General features: G+C 40.1%; 2 protein-coding genes across 9 annotated transcripts in view; both read left to right on the forward strand.

Annotated features, from left to right (window-relative positions):
* Positions 1-2,049: 2,049 nt before the first annotated feature.
* Positions 2,050-15,928, forward strand: LOC140924255 (angiopoietin-1 receptor-like). The gene is made up of 18 exons (XM_073374290.1): positions 2,050-2,578; positions 4,097-4,117; positions 4,265-4,516; positions 5,142-5,438; positions 5,780-5,895; positions 6,046-6,110; positions 6,561-6,703; positions 6,872-7,162; positions 8,242-8,366; positions 8,652-8,805; positions 9,086-9,196; positions 12,393-12,571; positions 13,323-13,445; positions 14,086-14,156; positions 14,260-14,300; positions 14,413-14,509; positions 14,607-14,697; positions 15,203-15,928. The coding sequence occupies exons 1-18, from the start codon at positions 2,065-2,067 to the stop codon at positions 15,239-15,241; spliced, it is 2,730 nt and encodes a 909-aa protein (XP_073230391.1). The 5' UTR covers positions 2,050-2,064; the 3' UTR covers positions 15,242-15,928.
* Positions 15,929-16,635: 707 nt separating this feature from the next.
* Positions 16,636-19,660, forward strand: part of LOC140924251 (angiopoietin-1 receptor-like) — a 38,527-nt gene continuing 35,502 nt past the window's right edge. For 7 of the 8 annotated variants that reach the window (XR_012164223.1, XR_012164224.1, XM_073374285.1 and 4 more), the window contains exon 1: positions 16,636-16,718. The gene's annotated coding sequence lies outside the window, so the exon portion shown is untranslated. The remainder of the gene's footprint in view (positions 16,719-19,660) is intronic. The other variant, XM_073374287.1, reaches the window with a different exon arrangement.

Raw genomic sequence — 19,660 nt, forward strand, 5'->3', positions numbered from 1 at the left:
ACTTTTTAAGCTGCGGTTGCATTTATTAAAAAAAAAAAACAACATTAAAATGGTTCAGAAAGAAGAAGGAAGTCAGGCGTGTCGTATTTATATATATCCGCTTTGAAATTTCCCTGTGACTCTTATGCTGTAATTTCTGTTTGTAAGCCACGCAAACTTACATAGTGTATTGACGGTCGTTGACACAAGAAGGATGAAATTGTTCGTTTACTGGAGATAGACTTTCCGAAAGTCCATTTTGGCTTAAAGTCTAGTAAACCTTCAGTCTTAACTTTTTCGTCGCTGCCGGGAGGCTGAAGTTTGCTCCTTAGATTGTTTACAATGATTTCCGTTTACGATCTGTCATGTAAACGTGCTTTAGCTCGTATGCGTTAACGAACTTCATATCCCACGATCACGATGTCCTTGTTTACGATCGATTGGACGTAAGTCGCGTAAACACGCTTTAGTTTGTATGCGTTTACGAGCTTGATATCCCTTCATATCCGTTTAAGAATTGTCACGTGTGGGACGAAAGCCATGTGAACGCGCTTTAGCTTGTATACGTTTAATATAACGAACTTCGGATATCTAATGATATCCCGTTTTACGATTTGTCACATGTTGGACAAAAGTGGTGTTAACTCGCTTTAGCTCGTATGTGTCTACGGACTTGATATCCGAAGATTTCCCGGTTTACGATCTCTCATGTGTGGACAAAGTCGTGTGGAGGCGCAGTTTGCTCGCATGCGTTTACGACTGAACTTTATATCTGATGATATCTGTTTAAGAACAGTCGTGTGGACAAAAGCTAAAAACGCGCTTTAGTTTATATGATTTAATAAATTTGATATTCCTTTTAGAACAGTCATGTTTGCACGAAAACCGTTTGAACCGGCTTTAGCTCGTATACGTTTACTGCCGCGGAAATCCGAAGATATCCCACTTTTGTAAAATCCAACTAGTGGTCTATTATCAATGCTGCGTTCTGATTGGTTGAGCTACTAGTAGGCTGTACGTTATAGCCCACTAGTAGCGAAAAGCGCGGGCTTTTTGGCGGCAAAAAAGGATTAAAATCCAGCTTTAACTAGCTACAAGTTTTTTATTCTCGATATTTTTGACCAACCAGCTGGATTTTACTAAAAAGATTATTCCTCTCGCCCTCATGGCCTCTGAGTCAATAGCCCATTCGGCTTTCCGTCTCATGGGCTATTGACTAAGAGCCCATTCCGGCTCGAGGATTAATTGTTAATTACACTCTGTCATGTGTGGGACGAAATTCGTGTGAACGTGCTTTAGCACGTATCCGTTTAAGAACTTGATATCTATCGATATCCCGTTTTACCATCCGTCATGTGTGGACAAAAGTTGCGCAAAGGTGTGTTACTTTGTATGCTCTTACAGTCCTAGAGATTCTTGTGTGCAAATGCATGTGAACCTTACCAGGGTGCTATTACATTAGCGGGTTGGTGGGGAGGGTAGTAACTCTCAAGGGTGCAGAACAAGCTAAGGAGAGTTGTAGAATAAGTTCCACTTTCAAATGCTAGAATTAGTGTGAAACGAAACGACATTAGGTTAGACTGACTTCGTAGTAGCCAAATAGCGATTCAAACCTGCCGCTTTGTGTCAACAAGAGGCTTATTTTCTCTTGTACAAGTGTTTTTTTTGTTTCAGTGACTGGTTTACTGAAATAAGTAAAAAGTTGATTAAAAACACGAATCTTCCCTACTAGCCAGGTTTTTCCTTTGTTCTTTGTTCAATCCTTACTCAAATTAATGATTGCTTGACTGTCTTAATCCTTGTTTCAGCATCAGAGAACGTCTCGAGTTCACAAGAAACAAACTCCAGGTTAGTCTTAACAGAACCCATGGTTGTGTCAGAAGAACTTCTTGTCCACAGTTACAGCAGATGCTTTAATTGACGCCCAGGGCGCTTATTTACCATTTTGGGTTGGGTTTATTCGACGGGTTGGGTGGGGACGTTTTTTTTTAAGGGGGTTCTTAATTCGTTGTTCAAATGTTTGCCACAAAATAACTTTGTATTTATTTCCAGTAAATACGTACCGTGACAGTAACATAAACCCAGATGGATGAGCAATCAAAGGTAGAACAAGCTGCTCGCAAATGCCTTTTTTTTTCCAGCTGTATTCCTGCGGAGCCCCCAGTCAACTCTGCCATGAGGGACGCGTCTTGTTCTTTTTACCCTAAAATAGCTGGAGCCTGTACAGACATCATAAGTAATCGATATGTTTATGGGGATCCTGGTTTCTTGAGAGGAAGCGAGAGTCTCAATGCAAGGTTCGATGGTTTCTTAATATTAACATCTGAAGAATGCAAACTTTTCATCAAGGAAGCGGCCTGTCGCTATTTGTTTCCATTGTGTGATACCTCTCTAGACAAGCCTCGTGCTCAGGGGGTTTGTCGTAAGACTTGTCAGTTTGTGATCTATGAAAAGTGTGCAGAAGAGTTAGTTGGTCTGAGAGCAATTGCGGAAGCGGGAACAGAACCTGATTTTGACCGAAATCTAATCAACTGCACTACTTACCCCGCTGCCAATGGAGGAGAGGCACCAGAATGCTACCAATCCCATGCATTACCAGGTGATTACTTGTAATATTTCCTGTGGCTTCAGCCCCCAGATGTTCAAAAAGTTGATAATGCTATAGTACAATTGTTTTCTTTGAAACTTATGGATCATTACACGTTTCTGGGAAACTGCCCGCCTACCCCTCCCCTAAGCTAACGTTAACACTTATATGGCGACAAAATGATGAAACCGTTTAAACTGCGGTCGCATTTATTTAAAAAAAAATGAAATGGTTCAGAAAGAAGAAGGAAATCGGGCGTGTCGTGTTTACATATATATGCTTTGAACTTCTGTTTGTAAACCACGCAAACTTACTTAGTGTATTGAGGTCGTTGACACGAGAAGGATAAAACTGTGAAAGGTTTGAACCCAGGAGTCATTTCAAAAGTAGGTTGAGTTTGATCGTCCGGGTGAACGTAGTCCTGAATAGGACTGTTGTTGTTGACAGTGACTGACGTTTCGACAACCTGTGCGGTAGTCATCTTCAGAGTCGAAGTGTGTTGTATCACGTCAGTTGACCAATCAGATCAATAACCAGAGTATAATACCATCAACTGATGTGATACAACTCACTTTGACTCTGAAGATGACTACCGCACAGGTTGTCGAAACGTCAGTCACTGTCAACAACAACAGTCCTATTCAGGACTACGTTCACCCGGACGATCAAAAGAAACCTACCTTTGAAAGGATAAAATTGTTCGTTTGCTGGAGATAGACTTTCCTAAAGTCCATTTTGGCTAGGCTTTCTTAACTTTTCGTCTCTGGGAGGCTGAAGTCTTCTCTTAAGACTGTTTACAATGATTTCCGTTTACGATCTGTCAAGTAAACGTGCTTTAGCTCGTATGCAATATTATGTATGTACCATTTCCTGTGGCTTTCAGCCCCTAGATGTTCAAAAAGTTGATAACGCTATTAATAGTAGAATTGTTTTCTTTAAAACTTATGGATCATTATATATACGTTTCTGGGAAACTGCCCGCCTACCCCTCCCCTAAGCTAACGTTAACACTTAGGAAAAACTGTTTGAATGCAGAGGTCCACGCAACGCGTAGATATAACTGACTGGTTCCTCTTGCGAGATCTCTAATCAAAGAGATGCTGTAGCCAGACGCCACTTAAAGTGTGAAATAAAACAAAACTCAATACAGGGCTGGCACCACGGCAAAGGGCTGATTTATTACGCCAATATTTCGGCTGACAAAATTAGCCTTCCTCAGTGCCAGAACTACAATCGGCCCTGAGGAAGGCTAATTTTGTTAGCCGAAATATTAGCCTATAATAAATCAGCCCTTTGCCGTAGTGCCAGCCCTGCATTGAGTTTTGTTTTATTAACACTTATTTCTCACTTAGGGCAAAATGTTGGCTTAAGGGAGGAGTAGGTGGGCCGTTTTCCAGAAACTTCCACTGGATAGGGATTTATCAGGTGTATAGCGCCATCCAGCTTTTGAACAACTGAGGCCTGGTTTATATTTTTTTTAGAAAAAACAAGAGTCTTAACGTAAAGTTCTTCTCTTTTTCTTTTTTAAAGGTGACAAAACCAGAAGTACAGGTTTGTGAATCTTTTCTTAGCATTCTTCTAAAGCACTAGCCTGAGTGATCTCTTGTCTGACGAGGGACTGTCACTCGAAATGTCACTTTTTGAATTTTCTTACTGCCTCAAAAGAGCCACTTGCTAAGTACAATATGCAATCCTTAGATTGTTACCATGGCATTGGCGTTGGATATCGTGGTGAAGTGAATATAACTCGTTCAGGCCGTTCTTGTCAGCGGTGGATTTCTCAATGCCCTCATCGTCATCTGCGGATTCCTGAAGATGTTGTTGATGGTCAGAATGACTCCAACATGTGTCGTAACCCAGATGCTAGTGCCCCGGATGGACCTTGGTGCTATACCACTGACCCTAAGGTTCGATGGGAGTACTGCAACATATCCCGCTGCCCTCCAAGAGGTACTTTTCAGATTTTGTTTTTGCAAAATCTTCCTTTCCTCCCTCCCTCCTTTCTCCATTCCTTTCTCCCCCTTTCCTCTTACCTTCCTTCTGCCTTCGTTCCCTCCTTTCTTCCTTCCTCTGTCCCCCCTCCCTGCATTCCCCTCTTCCTTTCCTCCCTCCCTCCTTCCTTCATCCTTCGTTCCCCCTTTTCCTTCCTCTACTCCTTTCTCCTCCTCTTCCCTTCCTTTTTCCTTCGCTCGCTCCTTCCTTCCTCTGTCCCCCCTCCCTGTATTCCCCTCTTCCTTTCCTCCCTCCTTCCTTCCTTGATCCTTCGTCCCTTCTTCCTTCCTCCATTCCTTTCTCTCCCCCTTCCCTTCCTTCGTTTCTTCCTTCGTATCTCCCTTTCTTCATCCCTTCCTTCCTCTGTCCCCGCCTCCCTGTATTCCCCTCTTCCTTTCCTAGCTCCGTCCTACCTTCATCCGTCGTTCCCTCCTTCCTTCCTTCGTTTCTTCTTTCCTTCCTTCCTTCTTCCCTCCTCCCTCCTCTCCTTCTTCTTCCCTCCACCTTTCCTCCTTCCCTTCCTCCCTCCCTTTTTCTCTCATTTTTGTGCAATTGAGTGTTTGCGAAAATTTCCATTCACCAGTTCCATCTGATGGCCCGAGTTTCCTAAGAGGATATCCTCTCAACTCAACTGCAATTCACATATCCTGGGAACGTATCCCTCCACCCCTTCACAATGAAAAGCTGCTGGGATACCGCATAAGATACAGACGCCTTGGATCCCAGTTATATATTGAAAAGAATGTTACCAGTAACAGCACAGAAGTTGTGATCAGCAGACTTGACTACCGAACTTCGTATGAAATTAAAGTAAATGGCTTTAACGAAGTTGGTCACGGACCACCTGGAAACCTCATTACTGTACAAACCTTGCAAAACGGTAAGTAAATGCAACCCCACTCTGCACTCTTCCATTAATTGTTCTGTAATTAATTTTAATTATTAGTTATTGCAATATTCTTGAAGTTGAGGAATGGGTGTAGCCCAATTTATTATACTGCCATTGTACACTCTGTAAACTTTGATGATATTAAGTTTTTAAAGTGAATAACCTAATTATCAAGTAGTGTTTCTGGAGAGGTGCTTTTCAATTTTAGTGATAGAGAACATGGGAGAGTGACTCGGACGTCGCATACATGCTTTCATTAGCTTCGCTTCTGACCATAGGTAAAAGATGTTGCAGTTCCTTTTTAAGACTGAATAATTTTTCTGTCTTTTCAGGTAGCATTGTGGTTGATATAAACTTTGAGCTTGTGATCAACACTGGTTTTCATAGTGATCTACTTAATAGGAGTAGTGAAAAGTTCATAGTGATGGAAAAGAATATTACCTCGAAGGTAAGCAAGGGTTATTTGGCAGTTGATTTGCGATTTCGCCATTCGTTTAGCCTGGTAACAGGTGCGCTTTTATGAACACTTAACTGCCTTACGCGCATCCTCCTTGTTTTTTGTTGTGATAAGAAAAATAAGACTACTGTTGGGTTGCAGATTAATATCCAGTTCAATGAATCCTCTTCACTCAAGATTTACGAAGTCAGAGTTTTGAACTTCAGGTAGTATTGCTCTCAGTCTTACAAGTCAATATATGTTGCTGGTTCTAAAGGTTCACCGCAGCCAAAAGCTTTTTGCGGGGTCATTCATGTGCTCTTCTTTTTTAGTTTAACTTCACGTCATCTTCGGACGAAGACGAAGAAAACTATCTTAGCACCGTGTCATATATTGGAAATGTTTGGCTAGGAATTTTAATGGTGGCAACTATTGCCAAAGACTTGCATTTTGAAAAGTGGCTCGGCTTGAGCGAAAAATTGTTTAACTAACAGAAATCTGTCACTGTCCTATGCACATACGAATGGGTGTGTTTGGGTTATGTCATGTTCTCTGTGACCGAACTGGTCTTACCAAGATCAAAACGGGATTCAATATGAACGTCATCTACTAGTTACGATTAATTGTTGTTTTTGTTTTTGTTTCTTATTTATCAATTTTCTCTTCTGAATTACCAGTCGTGGAAGCGTAAACGCCCAGATGTTGGCTTTAGCCATAGTAAACGAACTTACTTCAAAAGCTGAGGCTTTGACTCAATTTATAGAAGGATTTGATACCTCACTTAGAGACAGTTTGGGTGTCTCCGCTCTTATTGTTGCAGGTACGTTATTTCGTTAACTCTAAGCAGACAGAGTCCAAAAAAAAAAAAAAAAAAAGGAGAGAAAGTCCTTATCGTTGCTGATTTAAGGTTCAATTCTCAGAAAACTTATTTTTGTATGCGGTTATCTAATTTTCTAAATGTCATATTTTTGTTTTACTTTTTAATAAGAGAAACCACCACCGCCTGGAAATTTAAAGGTAATTAACGTACAGACACATTACATTGTAATAACGTGGGAGAAACCAAAATATGGAAGTGATTTCCAGATTCAAAGCTACTCAGTCGAGCACAGAAAAGTAGGCTCCAAAAGCTTCACCAAGGCGGCAGCCTTGTCCTATTCACAGACTGGAATGGTTATGGAGGACTTAGAACCAGCCACTGAATACATTATCAGATTGTCAAGCATCAACAAATATGGGACATCTGATGGTGTACTCTTGACGCAAAACACACGAGAAGGTGCTCTTTTAGTGCTGTAGATATGTATTTTTAAAATAACTAACATAGAGAGAGCACTCTGATTGGCCGAGAGGCGTGTTTGCATGAGAGAACATGGTTGTGACGTCAAGATGTTTTGCTTTTCGCGTGCTAATCACGCAAGCACGAATTTGAAAAAGTTTTTTGGTTGAAAACTCGACAAGTTTACTTTATTTACCCATTCCCTTGTCGGATGAAACTTGGAAAATCTTTACAAACATGCTGTGTCAATTTTTTTTTCCCTTACGCTGACATTTTAAGCAAATCTGTATTTTGGAATGCATCTTTTTTGCACTGATTACGCTTGCAAAACTTCGCGACTGGTAAGAATTCCTCTATTAATCAGTGCCATCATTTCGCGTTTTCTCTCGGGAAAGTTAATTAATTTTATAAAAGCAATAGAAAACTTTTTTCTTCCAACCCCTCTCGTGTTTATATCAGGCTATGCAAACATGCACGGAAAACGTTTTCTATTGCTTAAATGTTAATATTGTTAATGAAACTAGCCTTAGTACAGCAGCCCCCTTGAGGGGACGGGGGGTGTACACTGTATAGGGCGAAACTGAAAGGGTTTTCTTGCCTAGTCCCTAGGCCTCATTTTTCCTCGCGGCCAAAGCGTTTCGGGTCACGTGGTCCATGCGAAAATGTGAGGCGTTCCCCGCCCGGTTCGCCTCGGATACGTCACCGAAACGAATTGACCGAAAGGGACTGGGAAAACGCCGTACAGGGACTAGGCAAGAGGTTTTGATGGTTGCCAGCTAGCTACTCCATCGCGCGCTCATCACAAAAGTAAAAATTTAGTTTCAGATTGTGCACATGCGTAAACGTGTGTGTAGAATGTAAATGTTTGCCATCTTTTAAAAAAAGCGTGGCCTCGAGGACCGCAAATACGTCCATTTTCTGTCTTCGAAGACCATTTTCGTCACACAGTGTACTAAATGGGTAGTGCACTTTCTTTAACTACTTCCACAGTGTCTCTTTCATTTACCAGAAACATTTCTTACAATGCGACAAAAAACTTGATTAACTCAGGTCTCTATATTATTGTGTCTAACTTGCAGATGCATTTATTAAGAACTTGATCCTCACAATTGTGCTTCCTTTGAGTTTGGCTTTCTTATTCATCGTCACCGTGTGCCTGATTTTTCGGCCATGTTGCCAAACAAAAACGAGAGAAGATGAAAAGGTAAGAAGGATGACGATAAACGTTTAGTTGCCTTGAATGCAATCTGTTATCTTCAAAGGTTAACCCTTAAAGCCCCAATATTCACATAAACATTTACAAGACTGATCTTCATACCGGAATTGTGGGCCACGGAATTTATCAAAGCATTTTCTCTTTGGTAATCAGCGAGCAGGGAAGGGTGTATTCGCAGGCCAGGCGACAGTTTCAATTTATTCCTGTGAATGTCTTAACCTTCCACTTTTGAACAAACAAGCAGTGTAATGTAAGCGAACATTTCTGCTCTAGATTGTGTTAGGGAAGCGCGGCAATTGGATTGAACTTCCCAGATCAGCTGTCGAGTTCAAGGAGAAGTTAGGTGAAGGGGCATTTGGAAAAGTTTTCAAGGGCGAGGTCACGATCAGCGGGAAATTTAGGAACTGTGCTATAAAGAAACTTAAAGGTAATCTCTGGTAAACTTTTTGTTGCTTTTTTTGTTACAATTGGGGAATAGACAGCGTATTGTCACATAACCCATTTATACTGCATAATAGAACATAGTTTCCTTTTTCACCATTGCCTCAATTACTAACTTCATGTCTAACTAATAACTTATAGGTCTGATCTAACAGTACTTGGGATATTTGTATCATTGCTTAGTAAATATAACGCGATATTATGTTGGCATTAAAAACTTTATATTCTGACTCGTAACAACAGCAAAAGTATTTTTAAATTTTAAGAGAATGCTACAGAGAAAGAAAAACGTGACCTTAGGAATGAGCTGGAGATAATGGCTGCAGTTGGTGAACATCCCAATGTCATAAATCTTATAGCAGCTTGTACAGAGACAGGTATTTCTCAATTTAATTTTAAACCTGGACATCGTTGTAAATTCATCAAGTTTTATGAGCATATAGTCACGCTTAATTTCGTCATGGCCAAACATGAACTTAAAACTTGCTTATGGTGATCTGTTCCTTAATTAAGCTACAAGCAAACGGACGTAACAATAGACCTATTTACCGATACGGCGGCCATATTGAGCACATTTCGTTTGTATTTTCGAGCGCTTTTCGGGACATTTTTTCTTAAAGTTTTTTAGAATAAAATTGTAATGGGAAAAAAGATCCTTGTGCCGTGTTTGGATTTAATAATGATAGGCTTTTTCTAGTGTACTGTATTAGAAATATGGTCTTTCACTGTATATTTCTCCGGAAAAAGGAGATCATTATTACATCGAAACACGGCACAAGGATCTTTTTCCCCATTACAATCTTATTCTAAGAAAACTTTAAGAAAAAATGTCCCGAAAAGCGCTCGAAAATACAAACGAAATGTGCTCATGCCCCCTGGGCATCCTAATATATAGATTTAGCCACAGCTAAAAGCGAAGCTCCCATTGATAAATTTATAACTTAAATCAAACAATAATTTTGTATTCCACAAATCAGTTAACTTAAGGGCACATTCATGTGACTTTTCAGGGAAAAGCTAAGTGATTTTGGAGTGAAACAACCTTGTATCGAGTTGATATAGCCTTATATGTACAGCCAAAAAAATAGTCTTCGGTCACATTTATGAGCAATAATGGCTCTTGATCACAGTAGATAAGGCGTGGAAAACAAATCAGGCCGAATTTTTTGCGTTCGACAAGTTTATAAATTCTTGCTAATAAATCTGGGTGCGTGCAAACCATCCTTTTATTTATTTATTTTTTTTTTATACACCACATCTGAGGAAAAAGAGTACTATGAGGCGCTTTTTTTATCATACAGACCTCGTACAAAATGCAGTATTTCACAATTTTTCAAGACAAATTGCATTCATTCAATACTCAGGACCATCGAAACACGCGTGGACTTTTAATCAGCGAAACCGTTCAAAAAATGTCCAAAATCACCTATACGGCCAGCCGGTTCTAACTTTTGACAAGCGCCAAATTTGCGAAGAAATTTTAAAAGAGTTACGCTTCAACGAGATAAATTAAAGAATTTATTGAGTCTATTTTTTCTTAATGGTTTTATAACGATGTGTAATCTTAAAAAGCGTTTGATACGCTCGGCATTTTGAGTACTCCTGCAAGCGATGTTTATGAACGCCTGAAAACAAACGGCAAAGCGATGAAAATTACACTTTTGAGACTACCAACAATCAATAAAGAAATATAATTCGGTAGAACATTTACAGAGACAACAGTTTTCATTCACGAAAACAAATGAGTATTTAAGTGTCTCTAAGAATCCTCAAGTCTTTACTAGTAAGCTTAAGGATTAAGTTTATGTTTTAAGCCGCCGGTTTCCCGGTGTTTGCTTTTTTTGAAGATGAACTCACGACAAGAAAATCGCTCAAAGCTTTCTTTCTACAGCCAAAATTATAACAAAATATTCTTCGGAAAGTTTTTTCTTTCTATTTACGGTGAATTAATATCGACTAAAGGCTTTTTAAAGTTTTGTAAGCTCAAGCTTATATCAAACCATACTAAGTCAGATCAGTGTCTCAGTCAAATCTTAATACAAACGTGCATAAAAGAGCTTCATAAACTGCGCCGCTGGACTTCATGAAATTAGATTTAAATACAATAATTACTCAGGCTTACCATATTTCGAGATGCAGCTCCTGAAAGCTATCAAGTAAGGCAAAGATCGCTTGAACCTTTATAATTCTCGTACGCATCCAGCAAGGTGAAAAACAAAAACGATGCCATCCGAAATCGGATTATCGGTTTTGACAAGCGACGCATTTCTCAACCAAAAACCCAATAAACAAACCAGCCATGAATAAGAGGACACTCTTGATAGCAGCTGTATTTCATTTTTTACATCCAGTGGAAAAAGACAGTTAAAAACATCACAAGTTAACTCAGAACTCTGTCAGCTTCAGCTGTCAAAGTAAACAACTTTCAAGATGCTGCATAAATTTTACGCATGAACTCACCTGTCAAATTTTAACCAATCAGAGCATAAAAATTGGACGTGCAGCGTGACTAACACGTGACCATGGTTAGAAAAGGTCTCACCCGCCTGTATTTTAAAAAAACTGGCTGAATTTTTGCGTCTGAGGTCAGTTTGAAATCAAAATCGTAATAGTGCGGGGCGATACTGACATAAACACAGCATATTTGATATGAATTTTTAAAAAAAAAAGTAAACGTGAGCCTGCGATCATTTGAAAACGAATAAATTGTCAGCGGATAACTTCAAAAAAATACGCGACCTTGATGGGTCGACACCTGAGCCCGCAATACGGTCAGGTGATACTGGTCAGCGGATACCCTGTTTTGACAGCTGTCAATTGATGACAACATTGATGTGCAATCAGCTTTCTCCTGGGCTCCCAAAGAAGCTAGAAAGTGTGAAGGTTAACATTGGTATGCCTGTGGTGCGGACGGACGGGCAGCGGGCGGGCGGGCGGGCGGTGTACGGTCACGAGATAACCAAATTTTCTGGGATGGGTAGATTTACTTACCCATGGTGCTCCGCAGGCGCGCTTCGCGCGCCAGAGCTCCGCTATAATACTCCTCAAATCGAATTAGTTCAATATGGCCGCCGTATCGGTAAAAAGGTCTATTCCCAACATTGTCGCCCAGCAATGTTGAGAGTTGTTGCGTCCATTTGCACGTAGCTAAAAGTTTGACCGGCTTCAAACTGCACAACGACTCCAAACAACACGCAACAACATGCACCAACATTCAATGGGATTTGTTGGCCAAAAATGTTGAATGTTGTGTCCTTCTGCTCGGGGCTTTACGTACAATTACTGTATAGAAAGAAAATCTGTGAGAATGGGGCTATATCGACACGAAATATGATGAGACTAAAAATATTATATCTTCAACTCTACTATCTTATTTTTTATATATTATCCATTTCTGTATGCGTAGTTTATCTGCACATCATTAATGAGTCTTCTTTAGGCTTCCTTTTAGGTTTGAACGTTGGATTAGGGGAGGGGTAGGTGGGGAGTTCAACAGAATCATATACTGATCCAAGCTGGATTGTGATGGTATACCGTGTTTACAAATCAAGCTATGTACTTTCTTTCAAACAGAACCGACATTGGTTGTGGTACGCCTGGCGGAAAATGGCTGCCTGTTAAGTTATCTACAGAGGAGCAGAGAAAATCTTTACGTGAATGTAAACAAACCGAAAATAAGCTTCACATCAAGTGAAAGAACAAGGATCGCAAGAGATATTGCAAATGGAATGCTGCATCTGTCAAACAAAAAGGTAAGAGGCTCTACGAACAAGAAATAATAAAGGCCACAGTTAGGGTCGATTTTGTTTGGTGGCATTGATTAAAAGGAATCTTCGACCTTAAGTGCCGTGTAGATTGGATTTCAATATCGTTCAGGTGCTTAAAATTTATTTGTCTATTTATTCCTACTGAGTTTAGCTGCAGCCATTACTAAGAGTCTTTGGCGCGAAAGTTAAGCTATAGACCGTTTTCACATGATGTCACGTGGGCCATGTCCTAAAACAATAAAACGGTGGTTATGTTGGTTTTTCTAACCACTCCGGTGGAAATTGAACCTTTTTCTTTTGTATTTTTTTTTAATTTCAATAAATCTGCATAACTGCTAGGCAAGCGAATGAAAACGTTTAATACTGACCTGGACTTTCGAAGGCGTTCTGAGCTAAGATCTCTCGTAAGCATAGTGTCTTAACAATATCCCACCGTCATGCTGCAATACTATATGCAGTCAACAACTCCCTACATGCCGACACCCGATAATACGGACAGCAGCTAAATCCCAGGCAAAAATATATTAAAGACGTTTGACTGAAATAAACTCCCACTATTACCGACTCTCGATGACGAGGACACTGACTCGAGGTCACTCCCTACAGTGTCCGCCATAGGGATACATCTTAGATCAAGATTAGTCTCGTAAATTATAGGGTCAGTTATTTAGTACATGAGAAATAGATGCACCGATTTCAAGCGGCTTCTGGAATGGTTTATACTTTGTCTTTGCAGTGCGTTCATCGTGACCTTGCAGCTCGAAATGTCCTTTTCGACGAGAATTTCGTGGCCATGATATCTGACTTTGGTTTGTCACGTGATGTATACGAAAGTGGTGAATACGAAACGTTGTCTGGGGTACGTAATTAAAACATATTTGCGCATTAGGTTACAAAGATGTATCACTATTGGTTATGGCAATAACTGAGTCACTTCGATTCCCGCGCCCTGTTTCTGTGAGTATAGAGCATGCGCATGGACACGCGTACGATGAAATGTTGTCGCAATTGTCGGTAATATGGTGCGCCATTTTTCTAGGAAACACACTGGAAATGGAGGCATAACATTTTCATTGCAGCAAGTGGTTTCTCTGCAAAGAGTTGACTGATATTGGGAGTCATTTCTACGGTCTATGTCAGCACAGAAAAAAGCAAAATGTTGTCTTTCTAAGTACTCTTCTCTCTGCTAATTTATCCACAGAATCTCTAGTCACTGTCAACTCAATGCCATCCTAGAGGTGTCTTTTTCAAAACAAACTGTTTTTTTCTGCCACTTCCTCACCCACTATGTGGGTGTTAACCCTCAGGACATTTTGCCAGGTGCTAAATTGTCGAAAGTGCTTTCATGCAACACAATCGAGCACTGTTGGCTTCAATTATTGTCTACCCTACCTCTCACGGGGCTCATCGGACTCCCTATTAATATTTATAGCGGCTAATTATTTGATCAAACAAGATCACACATTCACCTTGTTTCCTTCTTCTTGTTATTATTTCAGGGCATGTTGCCAGTACGTTGGATGGCTCTTGAATCCTTAGAACATTACACCTACAACACAAAGACAGACGTGTAAGTTCAACAAACTTAAACTTTCAGCATCGAAAAACCCTCACTTTAAATTGGCGAACGTAACTTTAATGAAGATGAATGACAAAAAGGCTTTCTATTTTAGGTGGTCATTTGGCATAGTATTATGGGAAATTGAATCTCGAGGTAAGTTCTTTAATCACAGGATTTTCTCGGGACGCGAATATGCACAACCATCTTTGAGAGAAATGGGGAATCACTCGTCTAATATAGTTTCTTTTCGTACCTTATAACTTAGGTTTAATGCCGTATTCAGGATTGGGAGGAATGGAAGTTGTAGACTTTCTCAAGTCAGGACAGAGACTGAAACAACCTGATGGCTGCCGGGATAAGATGTATTTTTTTTAGCAATTCATTTCGTTTCATGACAAAAGATTTGAGTCACTTTTTGACTCGAAAGAGTCACTAAGCACATGTTTTTTGCTTCAACAGCTTTGAGATCATGACCTCGTGTTGGCACCCAGAGCCCTCAACACGCCCTTCATTTAGCGAAATAGTGACGTCGCTTGAAGAGGAATTGACGGTATCTTGAATTTTTTTGGGTTAGGTGTGGGGATGGGTAGTTTCCTTAGCTAGATTCTCAGTTTTTATTTGAGGATTCCAGGGATGAGGATCTAGATAAAAAAGTTCGGATTGTGACAAATTTTGGAGTATGATAAATGGCAGCGAACATAGCGAAGCAATTTTAAAAGCTTTCCAAAACTAAAGCAGCTTATTATAGTATGTTGTTGAGTTAGAATTCTTGTTTAATAAAAAAAATAATGGTGAAACAATTGATAGTAACGCCAGGTAGTTTTACAGTTTGTATATTACGCTATAATTGAAAGTAACACGCCACGGCAAACGTGAATTTGTACCTCGTGACCAAGGTTTCCTTTTTCTTGTTGTTAGCTGTTCATTGTATCTACACAAGTACTGGTTCCACACCAGTTTTATCCATAAGAATTGTTTTGGACTGTTTTTATTTAGTACTTATTTCCAAACAACTTGAATCTGACGTTCGCCGTTGTAACATTGATTTTTACCAGGGTCTTCAGGATCAGCACACTGAAAATGAGCTTCCATGAATCAGACTGTAATTAGAACGTGACGACCTAATCCACTGACAAGAATGGCCGCAGACGTTCCTTCTATGTACCACCAATCTGTAAATGGACGGTTGTCGCGCACGACAAAACGTTCCCCCGCTCCTTTTTAAGAACCGTGGTACCGAATGAATCATACACGTACCACAGTGATGTAGGCGATTGCTACAACTAGTTGCAAAAATGTTGAGACACTCCCACGGAAAAACGACCTTTCTTGCTTCAAATCGCTCCTGGTCACAGGTCTGTAAAATATAATACTGACCTCCCTCCTCCCTCCCATTCATAGTTGTTCCTCCAAGTTTTGAGTATGATCTTGTATTGCTAGCAACTTTGATAAGGGGTGGAGGGGAATCACAAGCACAAGATCATGGACAGGCCATTTATGCCAAAATACGGTACAGTGTCTCAAGTACTTTTGCAACTGGTTGTAGCTCTCATCGTATTATACTTTTCTGCATTGAGAGGCTGAAATAAAGACTTCCGTGTACAATGAGTGTGCGTCTTTTCTCGTTTCAGAACGTACTAAACAGCTTAGTGTTTAGGGGTGATGTTTACAAGGCCCACTCTGCCCCGCGGCTCACGTACTGTCAAGTTTCTGATTAGTTTCTTCGTTAGTCCACGAACACAAAGGGAAAGGAATGTGGTTCGATCAATCAATCAATCAATCAATCAATCAATCAATCAATCAATCAATCAATCAATCATTTATTTTAACACGTTACGTCAAAGAGCTAAAAAACTCGTTCAAAATACGAACGTGTATAAATAAAATCTATAATAATTACAGCTATATAATATTATTCAATTTTAAAAACAACTCAATAAATATATACATATAAAAAACTCGGTAATAAAAACATAAAATATAAAAAGCTAAAACCGACCAAAAAGCCACATACTAAAAACTTGACTAGCAAAACTCTAATACTCGTTCTAAAAACAGTTAAAAGTTACACTCGTGCACTATAAGACACGTTCTAAAAAGTTGCAATCGTGCAATTTACTTCTGAAGTCATTAGCATTAGCATCGAAGTCATTAGCATCGATTGTGGGGAGGAGCGTTGCGTGACGACACTTAAAACGGCTTTGTAGCAGGCCAGGACAAGGCCAGCCTTGTACGAATTCCAAGAATTTACGCGATCATTCAGCTTAATTCTACAGTCGAAATAAAATAACTCAACTTGACTGCTACTGACTGTTGGCTTCTGTAGTCTGTGTAGGTAGAGCGAAGATATTTTGACTATAGTTTTCTGATTTCGAGTTGTGCTTCCGCTTTGCAACTTTACGTCATCATGTCGTAGAGTGCTATTCCTAAGCGTATTACCTTTTGATCATTACACCCTGTCTTTAAAACATAACTATTTGAAGTATTTGTTGCACCCAGGTTTTGTTACGTTCATGACAAATTGTCTCGCAAGACGGAGATATCTATTGCACGACATTACCAGCTAAAAAGGTGCGTTTGTAAGCTTCCTTCCGATAGTTAGAAACTATGGTTAGATGAATCCAATCATTGATTTATTAAAAAGATATAAGGAAATTCCGAAAACAAGGGCCAACATTACAACCTGTGAGTAGGAATTGTGCACATTTGATCTTCAGAAACGGGCTGAAAATCGGTGAAGGATAACCGCCAGTTTTTGAAACCAACTTCTCAAACTCATTAATAATTCATAAAGAAAATTCAAAGGAAATTAATGTTTAATGAGTGTTTGGATATCGGATGAAAAACTGCTCATTTTGCATCCTTAATTTCTCCTTCAAAAATGATTTTGTTTGAGAAGAAATATCAAACATTCGACAGTGTTTCATCACCAGATGAAACACCTCGAAGTTCGTCAAAAATACTCCGCTACGCGTCGTATTTTCAACTCTCTTCTCGATGTTTCATCTGGTGATGAAACACTGCGTCTCATGTTTGATATATTACTTCAACGAGTCCAGTAGATAATTAAGATGAAAAACTCTTGATAGTGTTTCATATAGCTTGGCAAATGATCAAACTAAAACGTCGCAAAATTGATAGGGGAGAAAATACGGATAACCTACAGGGGCGGATCTAGGGGGAGCGTGCAGGGGGTGCGCACCCCTCCCCCCCTGAGATGACCTGCAGTTTTCTAATACAGCTGGTATTCTGCCAAAAAAAAAAAAACTATGTGATTTATTGGTGTTGAAGTAGAGCAAAAGACGAGTGCACCCCCTCCTAAAAAAAAATCCTGGATCTGCCCCTGACCTAAAAATAACTGGCACGTAAACCGGCAGGGTAAGACACATAAAAAAGGTTAAAAAAAAAAAGGTTAAAGGCTTGTTTATAGTGGAAAGAGCACTTAGCTTGTCCAGCTAATTTACAGGCACTCCACTCAAATATTAGAAACAAATAATTCAAATACAACATAACAGGATTAAAAACCCCAACTAGCAGAAGGCAACCAGTTGGCTATTTACAAGCGTGGCCGAGAATTTGAACTCGGGACGACCGAGCACAAATCCAGCAAGTGGCCAGAGCGGGACTCGAACCCGGGACCGCCGGATTGCGAGTCCGACGCGCTGACCACTCGGACACGCTGCCTCCTTAAAGCAGTGATCTGCAGTGATAAGCAGTGATCTTTGCGATAAACTTAGTTCCCGATAGACTTGCCTAGAAGTCGACTTCTTTGAGCCAATAAAGCTGGTCAGTATTTACCAAATAGACAGATCAAGGTCAATGCAGTAGCATTCAATGCATTCCGCACTCGGTTTCAGAAAGTCTCTGTTTTTTTTCATGGGGAAATAGGTATTGAATAACACCACCTCCCTTTCAAAGAGATAGGTACAATTACAAACAATTTGGTTTATGGTTATAACCCAATGCAATTCTCCATAGTTGATGCAGCTTCATTTTAAGCTGCACTTCATTCTTATAACTTTGGATGAACTGTAAATCACTATCCGTGATAATTTAACATCCTGCAAAGAAAACTAACGAGCTGGGACCAGCGTGATAAAACATTGCAGATTCACGGACTAAAGAAAATCGCTTAGTTCTTCAGGTCCAGAAGGCACTTTGGAGAAAAATTAGAACCCTTACTCAGTCGTAATAAAAAGCCTTACGCTTTAAACAAGGTCAAAGAAAATGCTCTTTCATCAGGGGGCAAATCTTGCCGACGAGAAACAAAAACCACCGTAAATCGATGTGTGCCATGACCTCTCAGTGTGAAACAAGCGGCTAAAATCTAATTTGCTCAATAAAAAATGTAGAACCTTCCATAGCATAATCTACCCAGCAGAAGGAAAAAACGTTATTGAAACAAGCAGCATTTTAGCATAAGGTAAAAGTCGCGTAGGCCTACCACCGCCTTTTATTGCTACGGAAGTTGGAAGTCGGAAGCTGGAAGCCAGAAGTTGGAAGCCGGAAGTCGGAAGTTGGAAGTTGGAAGCTGGAAGTTGGAAGTCGGAAGTCGGAACTCGGAAGACCCTTTATGGCTTTCGTACTTTAAAGTGAACGGCTTCTTCCTTTCTATGGGCGAGCTGGATATGACGGAGGTGTTCATGAAAAAATGGCAAAGACAAAAACAAACAGAAACTCACGCATACAACAATAATGTCACGGTGTAGTTTAGCCTGCGAACAGCAGACGCATTTCCGGTTGTCGCTTCTCTCCCTCCGAAAAATAGCGTTTGCGAACCCGAGCGGCAAAACGATTTCCGTGACGTAAAACCTTTTGTTTTGATGTTGGCCTATCAGATCAAAGGATAGAACACAGCTCGAGTGACTCCTCGCGACCTCGCGCGCTGGAGTGTCTTGGATTTCGGCGAGAGTTACCAAAAACGCTTTGGAACGTGAATTTCACGACCATAACAAGGTTTCCTGCGACGTTAAATGCTGACGTCTTTATAAAGCAACTGCTTGTTAAGCTGTGTATGTGATGTGGGCCTTTCGTTTCGCTTTGTAACATAGGGTAGTACGTGACATAAACAAAACCTGAACAAAATATCGCTACAGCGAAAGGGAAGTAACATAGCTTAATGACATCGCGCTCAGACTTATTTATTTCAATGTACGCTGTGGCTATGTGGCCGGTAACCGGTAAAGGTTTTCAAAATACTAAATGGCCGGCAGTCCTATATTCTCAGTAAATTTCTCAAAATCGAAAGATTCTAGCCAATCTAAACTATCATATGAGATATATAAAGCAATTCAGGATCGCTTGACTTTTCTAAATCGACATATGATAGTTTAGATTAGCTGGAACCTTTCGATTTTGTGAAATTTACTTAGAATAAAGGACTGCCGGCCATTTAGTGTTTTGAAAACCTTGACCGGTTACCGGCCATATAGCCACAGCGTTCAATTTAACCAGCGCTGACAAAAGGTGGTGAATCATTTATGCAGACACATCCTTGACTGATTCAGAAATCT

Source organism: Porites lutea, chromosome 14, assembly GCF_958299795.1.
Source record: "Porites lutea chromosome 14, jaPorLute2.1, whole genome shotgun sequence".
Taxonomy (NCBI): domain Eukaryota; kingdom Metazoa; phylum Cnidaria; class Anthozoa; order Scleractinia; family Poritidae; genus Porites; species Porites lutea.